The sequence below is a fragment of the Lonchura striata genome, chromosome Z, assembly GCF_046129695.1.
Source record: "Lonchura striata isolate bLonStr1 chromosome Z, bLonStr1.mat, whole genome shotgun sequence".
Lineage (NCBI taxonomy): Eukaryota > Metazoa > Chordata > Aves > Passeriformes > Estrildidae > Lonchura > Lonchura striata.
The window spans coordinates 39481451-39496059 of record NC_134642.1 but is presented as its reverse complement, the minus strand read 5'-3'; the positions used below and the strand labels follow the sequence as shown (position 1 = coordinate 39496059).

The 14609-nt window shown below is 46.6% G+C and overlaps 1 protein-coding gene across 1 annotated transcript in view; it reads right to left on the bottom strand.

Annotated features, from left to right (window-relative positions):
- Positions 1-2323: 2323 nt before the first annotated feature.
- LOC110484169 (myosin-IIIb) overlaps positions 2324-14609 on the bottom strand; it is a 25607-nt gene continuing 13321 nt past the window's right edge. Inside the window, exons 16-30 of the mRNA XM_021554629.2 lie at positions 13492-13538; positions 13116-13181; positions 12746-12865; positions 11816-11901; positions 11523-11570; positions 9958-10005; positions 9692-9783; positions 8377-8508; positions 7915-8030; positions 7388-7587; positions 5411-5500; positions 4386-4551; positions 3789-4061; positions 3490-3563; positions 2324-2402 (exon numbers count right to left, since the gene is read on the bottom strand). Coding sequence (XP_021410304.2) covers positions 3513-3563; positions 3789-4061; positions 4386-4551; positions 5411-5500; positions 7388-7587; positions 7915-8030; positions 8377-8508; positions 9692-9783; positions 9958-10005; positions 11523-11570; positions 11816-11901; positions 12746-12865; positions 13116-13181; positions 13492-13538 — 1535 coding nt within the window. The 3' untranslated portion in view covers positions 2324-2402; positions 3490-3512. The remainder of the gene's footprint in view (positions 2403-3489; positions 3564-3788; positions 4062-4385; positions 4552-5410; positions 5501-7387; positions 7588-7914; positions 8031-8376; positions 8509-9691; positions 9784-9957; positions 10006-11522; positions 11571-11815; positions 11902-12745; positions 12866-13115; positions 13182-13491; positions 13539-14609) is intronic.

Genomic DNA, 14609 nt, shown 5'->3' with positions numbered 1-14609 from the left:
GACTTTGGCCATGAGCTCGGGGCACGCAGGCAAAGACCATAACAGAGATATCAAATCTGCATTTTATTCTTCAGCAGCCTATTGTATTCCCAGCTCTTCCTCCAGTTTTTCCCAATTGCTGGCACACATTTGTGCCCATGAAGTCCAGCACCAGCCACACTGCTCTCCAGAAGCTTGGCTAGACTTTGTGTGTTGGCAGGGCACTGGCTGTTTGCTAATGACTCTGCAAACCAGAGCCCTGCAGAAATTATGCCAATGTCTCCCGTGTTGCATAACCTCCTCTGACCAGCAGCTTCTCACCCTCTCTTCCCTTGGTTCCCTCCTGCCTTGTCACAGAAAAAGCACAAGTAACAGATGTGAGAGAAACCTGACCTGCCAACACAGGTGTGCTGCCTGGGTCTGTGCCAGGCTCCTGGCTGCACACACTGTGATTCAACCAGCACCCATTGCAACAGAGGCAACAGAAATCTGTGATTGATCTGCTCGACTCTGGGGAAGCTTGCCAGACATGCTATGAAGACCTACCAGGGAATTATCCTGACCATCCCCTCATGTCATTCCTCTCAGTGTCACTAGTGACCTGTGCCTGCAGCAGCACCCAGGAAGCACTGGAGGCACTGCTGGGGAGGAGCTCTTCACCACTGTCCTTGGCTCAGCATGATCCCTGCCAAGCTACAGGAGCTGTTCTGCAGCTGTATCTTAGCCCTGGGCGTGCACCATATTCTTGGCACAGGAATTAGGAAAGAGTTACTGAGGGACTTCATTACTGACATGCATTCCTCACACATGTCTCAGCTCTGTGCACAAGTTCCTAGAAAAGTTTTGACCACAAGCAGTTCTATGTGCTGCCCAGAAGGCAGGCATCCCCGCAGCCCAATGGTGGAGGAAACTAAGGAGAACGCTGGAAAAGAAGCCAAGACTTCCCAGCAAAATGCCCCTTGGCTCAGCCAGGAAGAATCTGCCAACAGCAGCCTTTGACTGCCTGGGCTAGTTCTCTCCTGAACAGCTTCAAAGCAGCTGCCAAAACCCAACATGAGGAAGAGAAAAGGTGTGTTAATGCTGCAAGGCAGTGTTGGGGAGAGCCAGGAACAGCCACTGCTTCCCTGTCCTCCAGCCAGCAGCGCTGCCTTGTGATCCAGCACAGCTCAGCACCAGAGCAGAGGGAAGGATGAGAAATAGCCCCGTGACTAAAGGCAGTGCTGAGACACTGCAACCCACACCCTGTAACACACTGATAACAGCACCAGCCATGGACACAGCCATGGCCCCAGGGAAGGGGCAGGTGGTATGGGCAGCTTGGCTGTCCTTTGGAGCAGAGCCAGGGAAAGAGAGCCACAGGGAAATGAGGCTGGCTGGGAGGAGAGATGTTACAGGTGGAGTAAGGAGCACTACGGAAGTATTTCAAGCATAAGTATTACAAGAGGAGTCACTGCTACAGGTAGCAGTTGTATGCCAGGGTTAGTGCACCACGTGCCTTCAAGCTTCTCTACTGAGACACTTTCACATGATCCCATGTCTGCCCCCAGAGGTGTTAGCTGCTTTTTCATTTGCCACTTGTGGCTGAACTGACTGCAGGTAACAACAGTAAAGAAAACACTGGGCTTCTCCATACAGGCAAAAAGAAAAAAAAGAGACATTTATTTTAAAAGGTAGAAGAAACAGAACAAGTAATATGGTCCTTTACATTCCACACCCTCTACCCACCCTCAGTGTAAAGCAGCATGTTGTCCAGCCTGGACTTGTAGAGTTTTCAGCCAGGATGAGTGAGAGGGTTTCATCAATGATTCCCTGACTTTAGCTCTGGTTAAGGACTGTGCAGGAGTGTGCCAGCACACTGATGCAAGAGCAGTGAATCCCCTTTACAAGACAGATCTTCTTGACCTTGTCTCAGCTTCTGTTCAAGTGCTCCTGCACTCAACAAAAATGACACTTCAGTTTTGCTTTTTACTGCCCAAGCTCAACTTCCCTTGGCTCCCAGAGCAGCAGAGACACAGGACCAAGAGCATATTGAAAGAGGTAGGTAATCAGATATTTGTGACAGAACAGGATGTTGGGAGATACCCAGTTTGTGACCATCCACAGTGCTAGGTGGAGTCTCCAGCAACACTGGAGTACTAACACACAGCCTGTCAGGCACTGTGGGTCTGTGCAGAGTGTGACTGTTCCCATCCTCTCCCCTCTGCCAGGATCAGACTGGTCCAGATACTGCAGGCACAGTACTGCTCAGTGCTGAGGAAGGTGAACTTCTGCATCAGCCCTGTCTGAAAGCACAGGGCCAGCTGAGGGCAGCAAAGAAAAGTAGAAAAACAAAAAAAGGAAAAAGGCTGCAGTATCTCTGGATGAGTTCATTGTCAGGCAAGGCCCAACAGCACTGGAAGAAGACAGGTCTGAGCCACTTGGACCTGGAAGACAATCAAGAAACACAACTCACTGGAGGATACAAAAGGATTCCATTTAAGTATCCCAGTACAACAAGCCTGCAGGTATGTATGCAGATCCCCACATTCTATCTTTCTTCTGTCTGATCTTTGACACAGAGAGCATCCCCATGATACCTCAAGGAGTGGGACACAGAGAAACAATGCAAAGCCAAACGCTTCAGGAAGTATTGAAGAGTTCCTATCTTTCTCAGCTATGAAGACAAACACAAGACAGGCCCCAGCTAAAAAGCTTTGCTCCAGCATGACTTCCAGCATGGGAGCAGAACCACGCAGGAAACTTAGCAATCTTCCAAACACTTGGAAGCACTGCAGTGGGTCAGCAGGCAAAAGCATGGTGTTCTGATCCCTCTCCATGCTCAGCTGACACAGACCAAGATCCTTCCAGAGCTGCACTACAGCACCACTACAGCTCCCACCTGCCTTCAGCAGCTGAGTAGGTTAGGAGACCTGCACGTCCACCAGATACTTCAGATAAGGCAGAATCATTCAAAAGGCCACTTCTGGCCCCTGCCAGACCTTCGTCACCCACCCACTGTATCACAATCTCAGTCACTAGCTGTGTTTCCACTGCTGAGACTTTTCTGAAAAGTCCTCTTTACAGCAAAAAAGTTGCTGCTTTTTCCCGTTTTGAGCCTCGCCTTCAGCTCTCTACCTCTCTTCAGCTCGCAGCCTCTGCCACCCTGCAGGCTCCCCACCACCACTGCCCCTCCACCCCAGGAAGCTACTGCAGCTGACCAGGCGTGCATTCTGGTAGCCCTCCTCCTTCCAGCCCCAGCGCTCCCACAAACGGTGAGCTCCCTCCAGCAGCCTGCCCACTGTACTGCAAACATGGTGTGCATCACAGCTGCTGGGAACCCAAACTTAGGCAGCTTTTCCTTGGTCTCTGTGTAGTCCTGGGATGGAAGCTGGCCGCTGCTCTCTGTTTTTCCTGCTCTATGTAACTTGTGGCCAAGAGATCCTACAGATGTAACATGAAGGGGAGAGTTCCTTTGCTCCTCCACATCCCAGGAAACTGCTGTTTTCCCTCCTGTACACTACCTCCTCTTACCGTGTCACCCAGGCTGTACATCCTCAGTGCAGTGAGCTCCTCTCTTTAGACTTGCTCATGGGAGTGGAAGTGAACTGTGGCGAGAAGTAGAGAAACAGCATTGGCAGGGGAGCACAGGCTGGCAAGGAATATTCCAAGGAACACAGTCTTGATCCCAAGACCACCAAATAAAACCTATGACACAGAAGCTAAGAAACCAAGTTCTAGCTGTGGAACACTCGTGCCTCCTGCCTCTGGGCAGGGAAATTCCACGTGTCCTAGAGGGGCTGTGGATTAGCAGAAGATATGCCTCAGCTCACCTGCTGGATTTCCTGCATTGCCAGGCGTATGGAAGAGCGTAGGCGAAGGAAAGCTCGTTGGCTGCTCTCTCCAGAGCCAGGCTTTCTGCTACTCTTGTCTTGGGTCTCCTGGTTTTGGAAATTCTTGGTCCTCCTGAACCACTGCAGAGCAGATGTGCCACTGGAAGCTATAGAGGGGCAGGACTGCTTCTCTGGATGGGTGTCCCCCTTGTCTGCTGGTGAACTTAGTGTGAGACTCTCCAGATCTTTGTAATTCAAGCTCTCACTACTTTTCTGGAGAAAGGAGGAGTGGATTCAGCAGTGGTTTGCAGACCCTTCACACACACTGAACAGCACAATCAAGACAAACACCCAGCTGTGTCCACTGCTGACATTCAGGGGGCAGCAGGCTGTCATCATTTGCCAGTGCCTCTCCACCACCTCAGGACTCCCTAGCTAACAGCATTTCCTAGTGCATTCAGAAGCAGCCAAGCTGCTTGGCCAAAATGGAACACCCCTCAACAGGAACATATAAGAGATGCTGCTGCAGTGTCTCTAACCACTCACTTAAGGCCCATGCCCCATCCTCTTTTCCCACTGAAGACCCTTAATATTCACCTGCCCACAGGGGACAGTCAGTATTTCCATAAAGGGCTGGATGCCCATGCTCTGGTGATACCGCACCAGCTCGGTGAGCGAGGCGTGAGCCCGGTCCTCCCCCAGGATGACGTAGCGTGCGTTGGGCTGCACCTGGATCATGTAGTGTCTGCAGCGCCCTTCACCCCTGGGGAGAGGGATGGACAGAAAGAGTCAGGACATGGGGCCTCAGTGTGTCAGAACCTGGTTCCTGCTTCCGCCACCTGTGGTCTCCAGAAGCCAGCTGTGATCAGGATCCTCAGTGACAAGTACCACACAGCTGCAGGAGACATGCACTAACATGTGCCCATCGGTGCTGCAGTTTCCTTCCAGCCTGGTTTGCCCTCTCAGCCACAGAGTACACCTTAGCAGGACCTTTACCCTTGGAGACACAGCACCCCACCCACAAACAGGTCTATTTTTTCAGTAAGAGACATATTCTACAGTATCCCATCTGCTACTACAAACTCTCTAAGGCACCCACTACAGGAGAGGTTGAACATGATCCTCACTGGACTCCTCTGCAGGAGTAAGCTCCTCCATAGCTGGTAATGTCCTTCAGTCAAGCAGTTTTATAGTGTCACAGGATTCAAGAATTCTATGACTGTAGAAATCCAGGATCACAGAATTTCACGCAGTGCTCAATTTCACAGAATCACTTAGGATAGAAAAACCTTAAAGATTCTCAAGTTCAACACAGCACTACCAAGTTCACTATTAAACCATGTTCCTAAGTGCCACATCTACACATTTTTTAAATACCTGCAGGGATGGTGACTATACCAGTGCCCTGGGCAGCCTGTTCCTGTGCTTGACATCCCTTTCTGTGAAGACATTCCTCCTGACATTCAGCCTGAACCTACCCTGTCACAGCTTGAGGCTGTGTCTTCTTGTCCTGTCACCAGCTGCCTGGAAGAAAAGGCAGAGCCCCACCTAGCTACAGGCTCCTGCCAGGAGTTGTAGAGAGCAGTAATGTCTCCCCTGAGCCTCCTCTGCCCATTACTTACCGGTATGTCAAGATGTAGCCTGGTCGGCTCTGGCTGATCCGAACAAGGAAGCAACCCAAAGGCTTGTCAATCAGCAAGTTTTCAGCTTCCCTAGAATCCAGAAAGAGTTTTTCAGCAGAAAGCCAGCAGCTGCCTTGCCACACTGCTGGGAGTTGCATCCTATCTCATGTGCTACCTACCCCAGCAGCATCCCAGGGCGCCCAGCATCTGCCCCGTGTGTTCCTAGCTACAGATCTCCTGACTCAGGCTTGGTGGTGCAGGAGACACTAAGAAGTTGAGGAAGCACAATACTCTCAACCAAAGCCTCTCCAAGCAGGGCTGCTCCAAACCTGCTCCAGCAGTCTGATTGTGCAATAGCAACAGCTGTCTTCCAGCACTAAGCATATCACAAAGCATCACTCATATAAAGAATCTGTGCATGTGTGCACCTCCTATGGTCCAGGGATGAAGAAGTCAGGATGCTGTGAGGTACTGGGTAAGCCCAGCACCTTGGAAAAACACCAACTTGGATTATACCACTCTGGCTTTCTAAACTTCCTACTGGAAGGAGGTCTTCCCCTTCTATGCCCAACAGACAAAGCTCTGCCTTGTTCTTCTCATGTGCCTTTCTCCAAGCTAAAGGTGATTGCCAATCACCAGTGCAATCTGGGATTGCTCTGGCTGCTCCATTTCACAAATCTGAGCTTACACTGCTGTGTGAAAATTTAAGTCTCTGCTTAAGCACCACTGTCTTTGGGAATGATCTGCCACTTCCTTCATTGTGCAGTGCTCATGGCTAGTCTGTGCTTGAATTTAGACTGTTTTGTCTTCCAGACACTAATTCCTCTCCCACATTCTTTCATCTGGGACAAAAACATTATTACAGGTAAGGGCCTCAATAATTATCTTAAAAAAAAATGAAAAAGAAATGCAGCTACCAGGGAGCTGTGAGCTACTGTAGTGTCCTTTACAAAGCTAATATGCTGTGTAATGTTTCTGAGTAAATGTTCACACTGACAGCCTGAAAAAATCCAAGAACATAGATCTAATAAGACTGAAGGAGAATTGCAGTTTCAACAGAAAAAAAAGTTAGAAACTGGAGCAAGATGATAAGGGTGTTGAGATGGCAGCAACATTGACAAAGGAATCCCACCAATTACAGGATATTGGCAGCTAACAAGTGTGGAGCACCAATTTGCACATAGGTGAGACGATATTGTCATCCTGCTCCTGTCTGATTATTGGCACTTCTCTGATTATGCCAATGATTGACTCAGAAAGTAGTGCTTGACTCAGCCAAGAGAGTTAAGTGTGAGGCAGGCCGGGTAGAAAACAAGCATTTACACAAAATCTTGCAAACAGCTCCATAAGAAAGCAGGACTTAGTGGGTATCTCTCTGAGACTCAGTCACCTATACTGCACCCTCCTTAGACAAACAGAGGTACCAACAAAAACCCTTCCTTCCTTTTCCTGTATCAGAGGGCCTTGGTGGAGTTTTGCTATTGAGTACTCACTAAAGCCCCTCTTAATACTTTTTAAAATAAAAGTAAGCTGAATTCTATATTCTCCTGCTATAAATTGGGGTCTTCTCCTGACCTATACTGAAATATGAAAAACAGTCATAATGTATCAACCCAAAAGTTCATCTTTATGTCTCTGCAAATGGTCCAGAACAGGGGAAGTGCATGTGTGTATTTCCTCTCTGATTACTTTACAAGCTCCCCATCCCTACACAGGATCTGTATTTAGGGACACAATGGACATATGCACTATGAGTTTCCATTGTCTTTCCATGGACCTTCATAAAGTTTCAGCATTTACATCCTCTGACAGGGACTCCCAAGCTTTTCCCTAAGGGTTTGATGCCCACAGATGAAAATGGAAAAAGTTATGCTGGTTACTCCCATTCCCATTCCACTTCCTTTCCTGGCCAATCCAACCTACAGAGTCCCAAGGATACACTGCTGTTTCCCTGTGGTCACTGTGTTGAGACCTCACCTCCGACTGATCATCCCATGCAGCCAGCTTGGAAAGGCCCCATCATCCTGCATGACCTTCTGGGCCTGTGTCTCTGTGAACCAGCGCAGAGTTGCTCCTCTCTTGAGTTTCCTCACTTTTGCTTCTTCGCCAGTCTGTTCCTCAGTTCCCAGAACAGGAGGAGGCACAGAAGGGTTTAAGAAGTTATCAAAAGGAGTGGACTGAAAACAAGGAGAGAGGGAAAGTCAGCACAAAAGCAAAGTCAAAGGCAGGGGACATTTGAAGAAGCCACTTCAGCAGGTGACCCCATTCCTGAGTCCCTTCGGGGAAGATCAGTCACCAACTACTAGAAGCTGCTTTCAGTTCCTCAAAGGTCCTAGCCATGCTTTTTATCTAACCACAGAAGGACAGGACTCACACTTCTCATAACAAGAATGACAGCATTCTCTCGGGACTGCATGCAGAAGAACATGTGCATGCAGAGGGTGGACTGAGCAAGGAACCAGCACACCTGGCTAAGGGCCCCCCAGCAGAGCCAGTATTGCTACCTCTGTTAGTTTGCTGCGTGGCCGTGGCACTGGTGGCTGCTGTGACTGATCAGAAGGAAGAGGATTAGAAGGAGGGTGCCTCTTTCGTGGCATGGGGACTGGAAGCGAGTTTCTTTCTGCAACAAGAAGAAATAGGTAGCTGAACTCTAGCATCCAAGTCCATGAGATCTACTCCCCACAGGCCTAGGACTGGGATAGGCTCTGCTGCATGGATTATGTGGTAAAACCACAGTGTGGCCCTCCTTCCAGCACAGCCAGGCAGATGATTTTTATTATGCTGCTTCTACTCCCCACAGACAATACCACACTTCCAAGAGCAGAAACATCATCAGCTCCCTGCCCACCATACTGATGGAATTCCCATCCTAGGGCAGGCCATGATGACCTGGAGCTTACAGCACTTCAAGGTGATCATCACACCAGTGGACAGGCACTGGGTCAGTGTGAGTGAGAACAACTCACCCTGGGCCTCTGCTGCCAGTGGCAGCTGGTGGATTCTTTCTCTCTCTGCCTCCTCCTGTAGCTGCTGTGCTTCAGCTTTCAGCTCAGCCAACAGTTTTTGAAAACTCTTCTTGCATCTGAATCCCCTAAAAACTGTTCAGAAAAAAGCTGTGATTAGGAAAAAATGCTGTTCATGCCTTTGCAATTCTCTTGAAGAACACTGGGTGATAGTTCTTCATCCAGTACAAAGCCCTCAACACCTGAATTGTGTTAAAAAAGAGCAATGGAAACTCTACTGTGAGCAGGCAGCCAAAACCCTGTGAGAACTGTTTCTACTCTCTAAGCTGCCAGATCACAGATTTATAGAAATCAAATTACAGATCTAAGCTCTCATCTCTAATGCCAGGGCACTGAACACCTAAAAAGAAGTCTTCACAGAAGGGCCTGTTAACATCTATCTCTCTGTCCTTCTAGACACCATGAAGGAGACAGGATTTCCTTGATACCAGCCCACAGGAAAACTTTTCCCATCACAGGGCTCACCCAGGAGCATTACAGACATTGTGTGATCCCACCTACTCTACCAGTTATTAAAACACATGAAATGAAAACTGCATCCTCTCATTTCCCACTACCCACACATCTTCCCCATAGATTGTGTACAGTTGTGCACAGCTTGTGACAGTCTGATGTTTGTCACACTGTATGGTGCACAGCTGGAAGTTGCTCACATACTCCAGCAGTGCAACAACCCATACAGAAGAGAAGTGCTACAGAGGGGAGCTAAGCAGGGTGACAGCAGCCTCCTCCTCCTCCTCCTCCACCTGGCCACACAGTCCTCATGTAGCCTGTGCTAAGGGAAGTACCAATCTGCCCACAGACACTCTGAAGAGGCAGGCTGCTAGAGCAGATACTACATGGAAAGGAAAGAAAAAAACCAAACCAGACCAAATCTCACCCCCTTTTGCCTGTCTCTGAAAGCAGCAATGAGATCTGCTTTACTCACTTCCCCCTTCTTAGTTCAACACAACTCACAAACAATCCTTACTCCAGAGGACAGCGAGCCAGACCTCAGGACACGGCCAAATCATGTGCATGCCCTGCTCAGCCCAGCCCTTCTGCATACATTTTCCCTTTCCAAGGCTGACACTGAGGGCTCTCCCTGATTCAGGATGAGCACTGAGAATAAGGGCATTTGCAATAAGCACTTTGACTTTGACCTTGACACAGAGATGGCACCTGCCCTACCCTTCTGTCCTCTGCAAATGTGGAGAAGGGACTGCAGAAAAGGTTTTTCTTCCCGTGGTTTGAGATCAGTTCCTGACCCAGTGCTCACCTTTCTGTATGATAACTGCTGCTCTTTCCAGTTGCTCCAAATACTTTGCCAGCTGTTCCTGATGCCAATATTTAAAGAAAAGTCGAGACTTTCTGCAAAGTTGGAGGACAAAGATGCAGTGAAAAACACTGTCTAAACTTTTATCCATCATCCTTTGAAGACCCCATTCCTACAACCACAGAATTCTCCCTGAAGAGAACCAGGTGACAGCTTACACATGCAAAATCTTAGGCTTCCCATTCCCAACAGCAGTGATCCACACCTACCCACAAATCCAGCCTTTCAGTTTTGTACTTTGCAGTATTTCCAAGCAGCTGAAAGAGATGAAAAAAGTGAAATAAATAATTTTCCACCCAAAGCCAACACTGATATTTTTAGTTGCATGAAGGGGCATAAAGTGCCTCAGCAATTCCCAATAGTCAGTAAACTGGCTGTCAGTCTGTAATGCACCTTGAGGTACAGCTACAGTCACATTTGGGAAGAACATCCGCAAAGGGGTTCCCAGAGGCAGATTTACTTCAACTCCCTGGGAGGCAATTCTGTACAGCCTATTTTATTCTTGGAAGTGTTTTTCCTTATTCTGTTTCCAAGCCCTTTGGAGAATACAAGTTGCAAGGTCAGCACAGCAACACTTCTGGGAGAAAGTCTGTTTTCCAATTCCAGTTTCATTTTGCAGACTCCAGTAATAAAATTTGGGTCACTCGTAAAGATTTCTTGACACTTGGAACTGAAAGCAGCTCTAGCTGCAACACACAGAGAGCTTCCTCTCTCCCCTGCTAATCCAGGCTGTGAAATCATAGTGGCACTTTTTGTTAATATCTCACACAGGAAAGCAGAAGTGTTTTTCCTTCTATCTTGGCCAACTTCCACAGTGCCACAATCCATATCCACAGGATTTTCTTTTTGAAATGCATCCCATGATTTTTATGTCTCCAAACACACCACACCACCTGTTTACAATAATCTCTCCTCCATCTATAAGATTCTCTTGTGACCTCAGTCAGGTTTGAAATTCTTACTATTCAGAAGCATCAGGAAGTTCAAGGAAGCACTGTGAAGGCAGGAAGAGCTGCTGCCAGGAGAGAATTGTTCCAGGAGATCATTCAAACTCTTTCCTTAAATGACTAAAAAAACCCCTCAGCTGGCTTCTTTACATGTTTCATTCTGACTATCAATCACAGTTGACACTGGCAGGAAGGAGAGGCTGGAAAAGTGGAGAAGAGGAGGTGGGGAACTGCTGCCCTAAATGTAGGAAGGAAAACACTGGCAGGGTAAAATCCTGTTCCTCTGCAGAGCTGGAAGGATGTTTACGTGTGTAACAGTTAGGTTCTAAAAGACCTGATAGTATATTTTGCCTGTACAGAGACAAAATTCTTGGTTTAGAAGCATCTTCTCTAGCCTGGGAGACATTCAGTGCTGGCTGCTTGTTCAGCACTGTCTGTATCTTCTTCTCCCATGTGGCCATCAGGAAAAAGCCTGGAGAGGGCCCTGATAACAGTACTTGAGTGCCTGCTATGCTGAGTTCAGTGGACAGCCTTGACCACTATTGTCACTCCCAAATTAAATACATAGGCCAGTTTTCATTTCACAGTACAACAACACTTTACAGCAATTGAATTTAATTGCTACATAATAACTCAAGAAAGATTTAATTCATCGTGGTACCAAATGCTCTTTAAACATTAAATGTCCTTGCCTGGGATCTGTGTTCCCATTACCACAAAATCCCATCCTCTTTTTTCTGTCCCTTTTACTCAGTTTCCTATGCTACTCAGAGTAAAAGCCTATGAAAAACAAACCAGACTGCATACAACAAAGTCAGTGTTCCTACCTTTCTTTTGTGAGGGGAGCACCAGGTTTGACTAGAAGAATTCCGTATCTGTGGAAAACAAACCAATACAAACACATAAAAGCTACGTCCTTGATGGGTTGTGCTGATCCCTATCACCCTGACAGCAAACAACAAATCACTATCTTTCCCACTCAGCCTCCCACAGCAAATCACTCCATAACCTCAGACTATATGGACTTTGAAGAGACTTTTTCACTCACTGCCCATATCTGGTTATCAGGGTAATTTCCCAAATAATATCTAACAGGAAATATTCAGAGGTTTTAAAAGACCTTTCAGCAAATTCCTCAAAGGAGGGTCTCCAGGAGAAACCATCTCTTCGGATACGGATTGTCTCCAGCAGCCCATTGTACCGGAGCTGAAGCAGCACCACAAAGAGGATCAGAGAAACAAAGAGAAAAGGTCATCATGACATTGATTTTGCTCCTTTGCAGGCAGAAAATTACTTCATTCAGCCCTAACCTTCTCCAGTTCAGAATTAAAAAGTTTTTTTCTGAAAATGTTTCCTTGGTTAAGAACTCAATTTACCGCATCCTGTAACTCTGATGATTAACCACTCTGAGTTAGAAGTTGCAAACCATAAAAACCAATGACTGAAATAACTTCACCTTCCAGCCATGGGTACTGCCTTTGCTTCTTTCGCTTAGAGGATAGCTTCATATTTCCAAATCTGGACACAGATGTACTCTGAGGCATGGATGAACTTCCTCTTAATCCTATCCTTTCTTATATATATTAAAGAGGATGCTGAGCTTTCTGAACTCTTCCAATCATTTTCAGTATTCTTGAGGCATCTATACCTCAGACCTGACAGAATATCCAACTACAATCATATCAGTGCATTTCATATCCTATCAAAGCAATCCCATCTTGGTTTCTATTCAGAGTTGCCCTGGCTGATGGGTGAGAACAGTCCTATCCAGGGGGAAATACAAAGATGAATCCTAGTTCCTGACAAGCAGATCTCATTGCATTCATGAAGAAGAAATGAGAGAGATCTAAGATTGCAAAATCTGGACCTAGCAGTCTGTGTCACAGAAACAACCAAGTATTCAGGATCTTTATACATATATAAAGATGTGGACACTCTTTCTCTTGCAAGGGGAGATTCAACAGAGTCATGTTTCAGAGCCTTTTGGTGGAATCTGACCTTCCACTGAGATGTGGCAGAAATCCCTGTAAAGGACACCGCTTTTGCTCACCTGCAGCAGCACCACCTGGTTGTCCAGGACACCTGGCTCCTTCTGGTTGTTGGGCTTTATGCAGCGCACAAAGTGTGGGTTGGCAGAGTACATCCTCTCCATGAGCACCATCAGGGAATGCTGGCAAGGGCAGAGGAAGATCAACAGTCCATCGAGCCAAAGCTCTGCCACGTGCAATATCCTGCAGCAAGAACTGTTTTCTCACCCCACAGCAACTTCCTGGGTTCTGGCAACAACTAGGCCAGCAATCAGGAAAACCCCTCTCTACATAATGTCTGCTTTAACCATGCTTAGCACTCTGGAAGCAGTGCAGTGGTAATTTTATCACTGCTTTCATCTCACAGGGCACCTCAGGGCAGCAGTACCATACCCGGAATTGAGCTCCAGCAGACTGTTTCCGTGTGCTGTTGAACTTGTCATCTACTCCTGGTATGACCTGAAACCAGATCAAAACAAAGGATCAGTCCCGGAAAGAAGTGCTTGATTGACAGCCAAAGAGCACTGCTGGAAAGCAGAAGGCAAAAATCGAGGGAGAATGGATGTAATGGGAGGAAAGACAAGTTAAACATGTAAATAGGAGAAGCAAGCACGAAACATGGTAAAAAACAAAGAAGAAACTGTTAAAAGCTCTTTGCTGTCTGCTCTTATTTTAAACCAACTTCTACCTGTCCTTTTTCAGACAATTTCTGAAATAATAATTATCAGGTAATATTTATCAATTGTGATGTGGACCTGAAGGGCAATACCTTGGCTTTCACATGAGGCACCAGGGTCCCTGTTCTGGAGACCGTGGCTGAAAGAAAAGAGACAATTAGTTAATTTTATAGCTTTGCAATCCGCTAGGGCTAAACATTCGAACCTCACTTCTGCACAAACCGTCTTACAAATACTATGCCACAGGGTGCTAGGTTTCACCATGTGGAACTACTGTATGAAGCATACAAGGCAGGCATTACTAATTTCTGCCACTGAGAAGACATGACAATCAGGTTATTAAATAAACCTAAATGACTTTCAATAGAATTATCATCAATGGGTATCTAACAGTGCAAAAAAAAAAAAAGGCACAGGCAGCAAAAGGGGTAGCTCTCTGCAGTACTCAGGAGGTTATTCAAAGTCAGATAGCTTATAACTAATTCAGTGACAGGATAAGAAAATCAAGGAGTTTAATTTACTAAAGGATCTAGTAAGAGTCTTGTGTACCCTTGATGCAATGGCTTCATGTAAATCATAAAATCACAGAATGAGGTTAGCAGTGTCTTCTGGAGGTCATCTGGACCAAACCCTTTGTTCAGCACCTAAAACCATTGCCCAGACTGGACAACCAACCTGAGAACAGGTTATATCTGATGTTTATGAAGTTTCAAAGTTTATGAACTTTGAAAGAGTTGAGACTAGACTAAGTAGCTTCAGTAACAGTGCAATAATGGTAATGAAGAAAGATAGTCCTAAACAGTAGCTGAAAAACACAGCGGAGAAGAGAAATGAAATTAATCTTCAAATTCATCAGCTTCTTGTAAATCCCAGAAAGTGGCATGGACTGAATGGGAACAAAAAATTACAAAATTTCTATATCAGAAGCACTGTGTTCAGCCAGCCAATTTCCAAGGAAATATCCACCTGGCCTTTCTTGAAATTTTTAATTTAATTAGAAACCTTGGAGAATCTGAAGGCTTATTGATAACTGGAAAAGGGGAGTGTAGTGGTAGCAGAAAAATAATGCGTGGCCTGAGAGTTTTTTTTAACAGGCTGTGAAACTCCATTTTCAGAATCTATGATCTTGACCAGCTTCATTTCTAGACAAGAATAGAGTGTGTAGAAAGAACCAGTGGGGACAGTCCTCCACTGGCCTTGGAGAAGATGG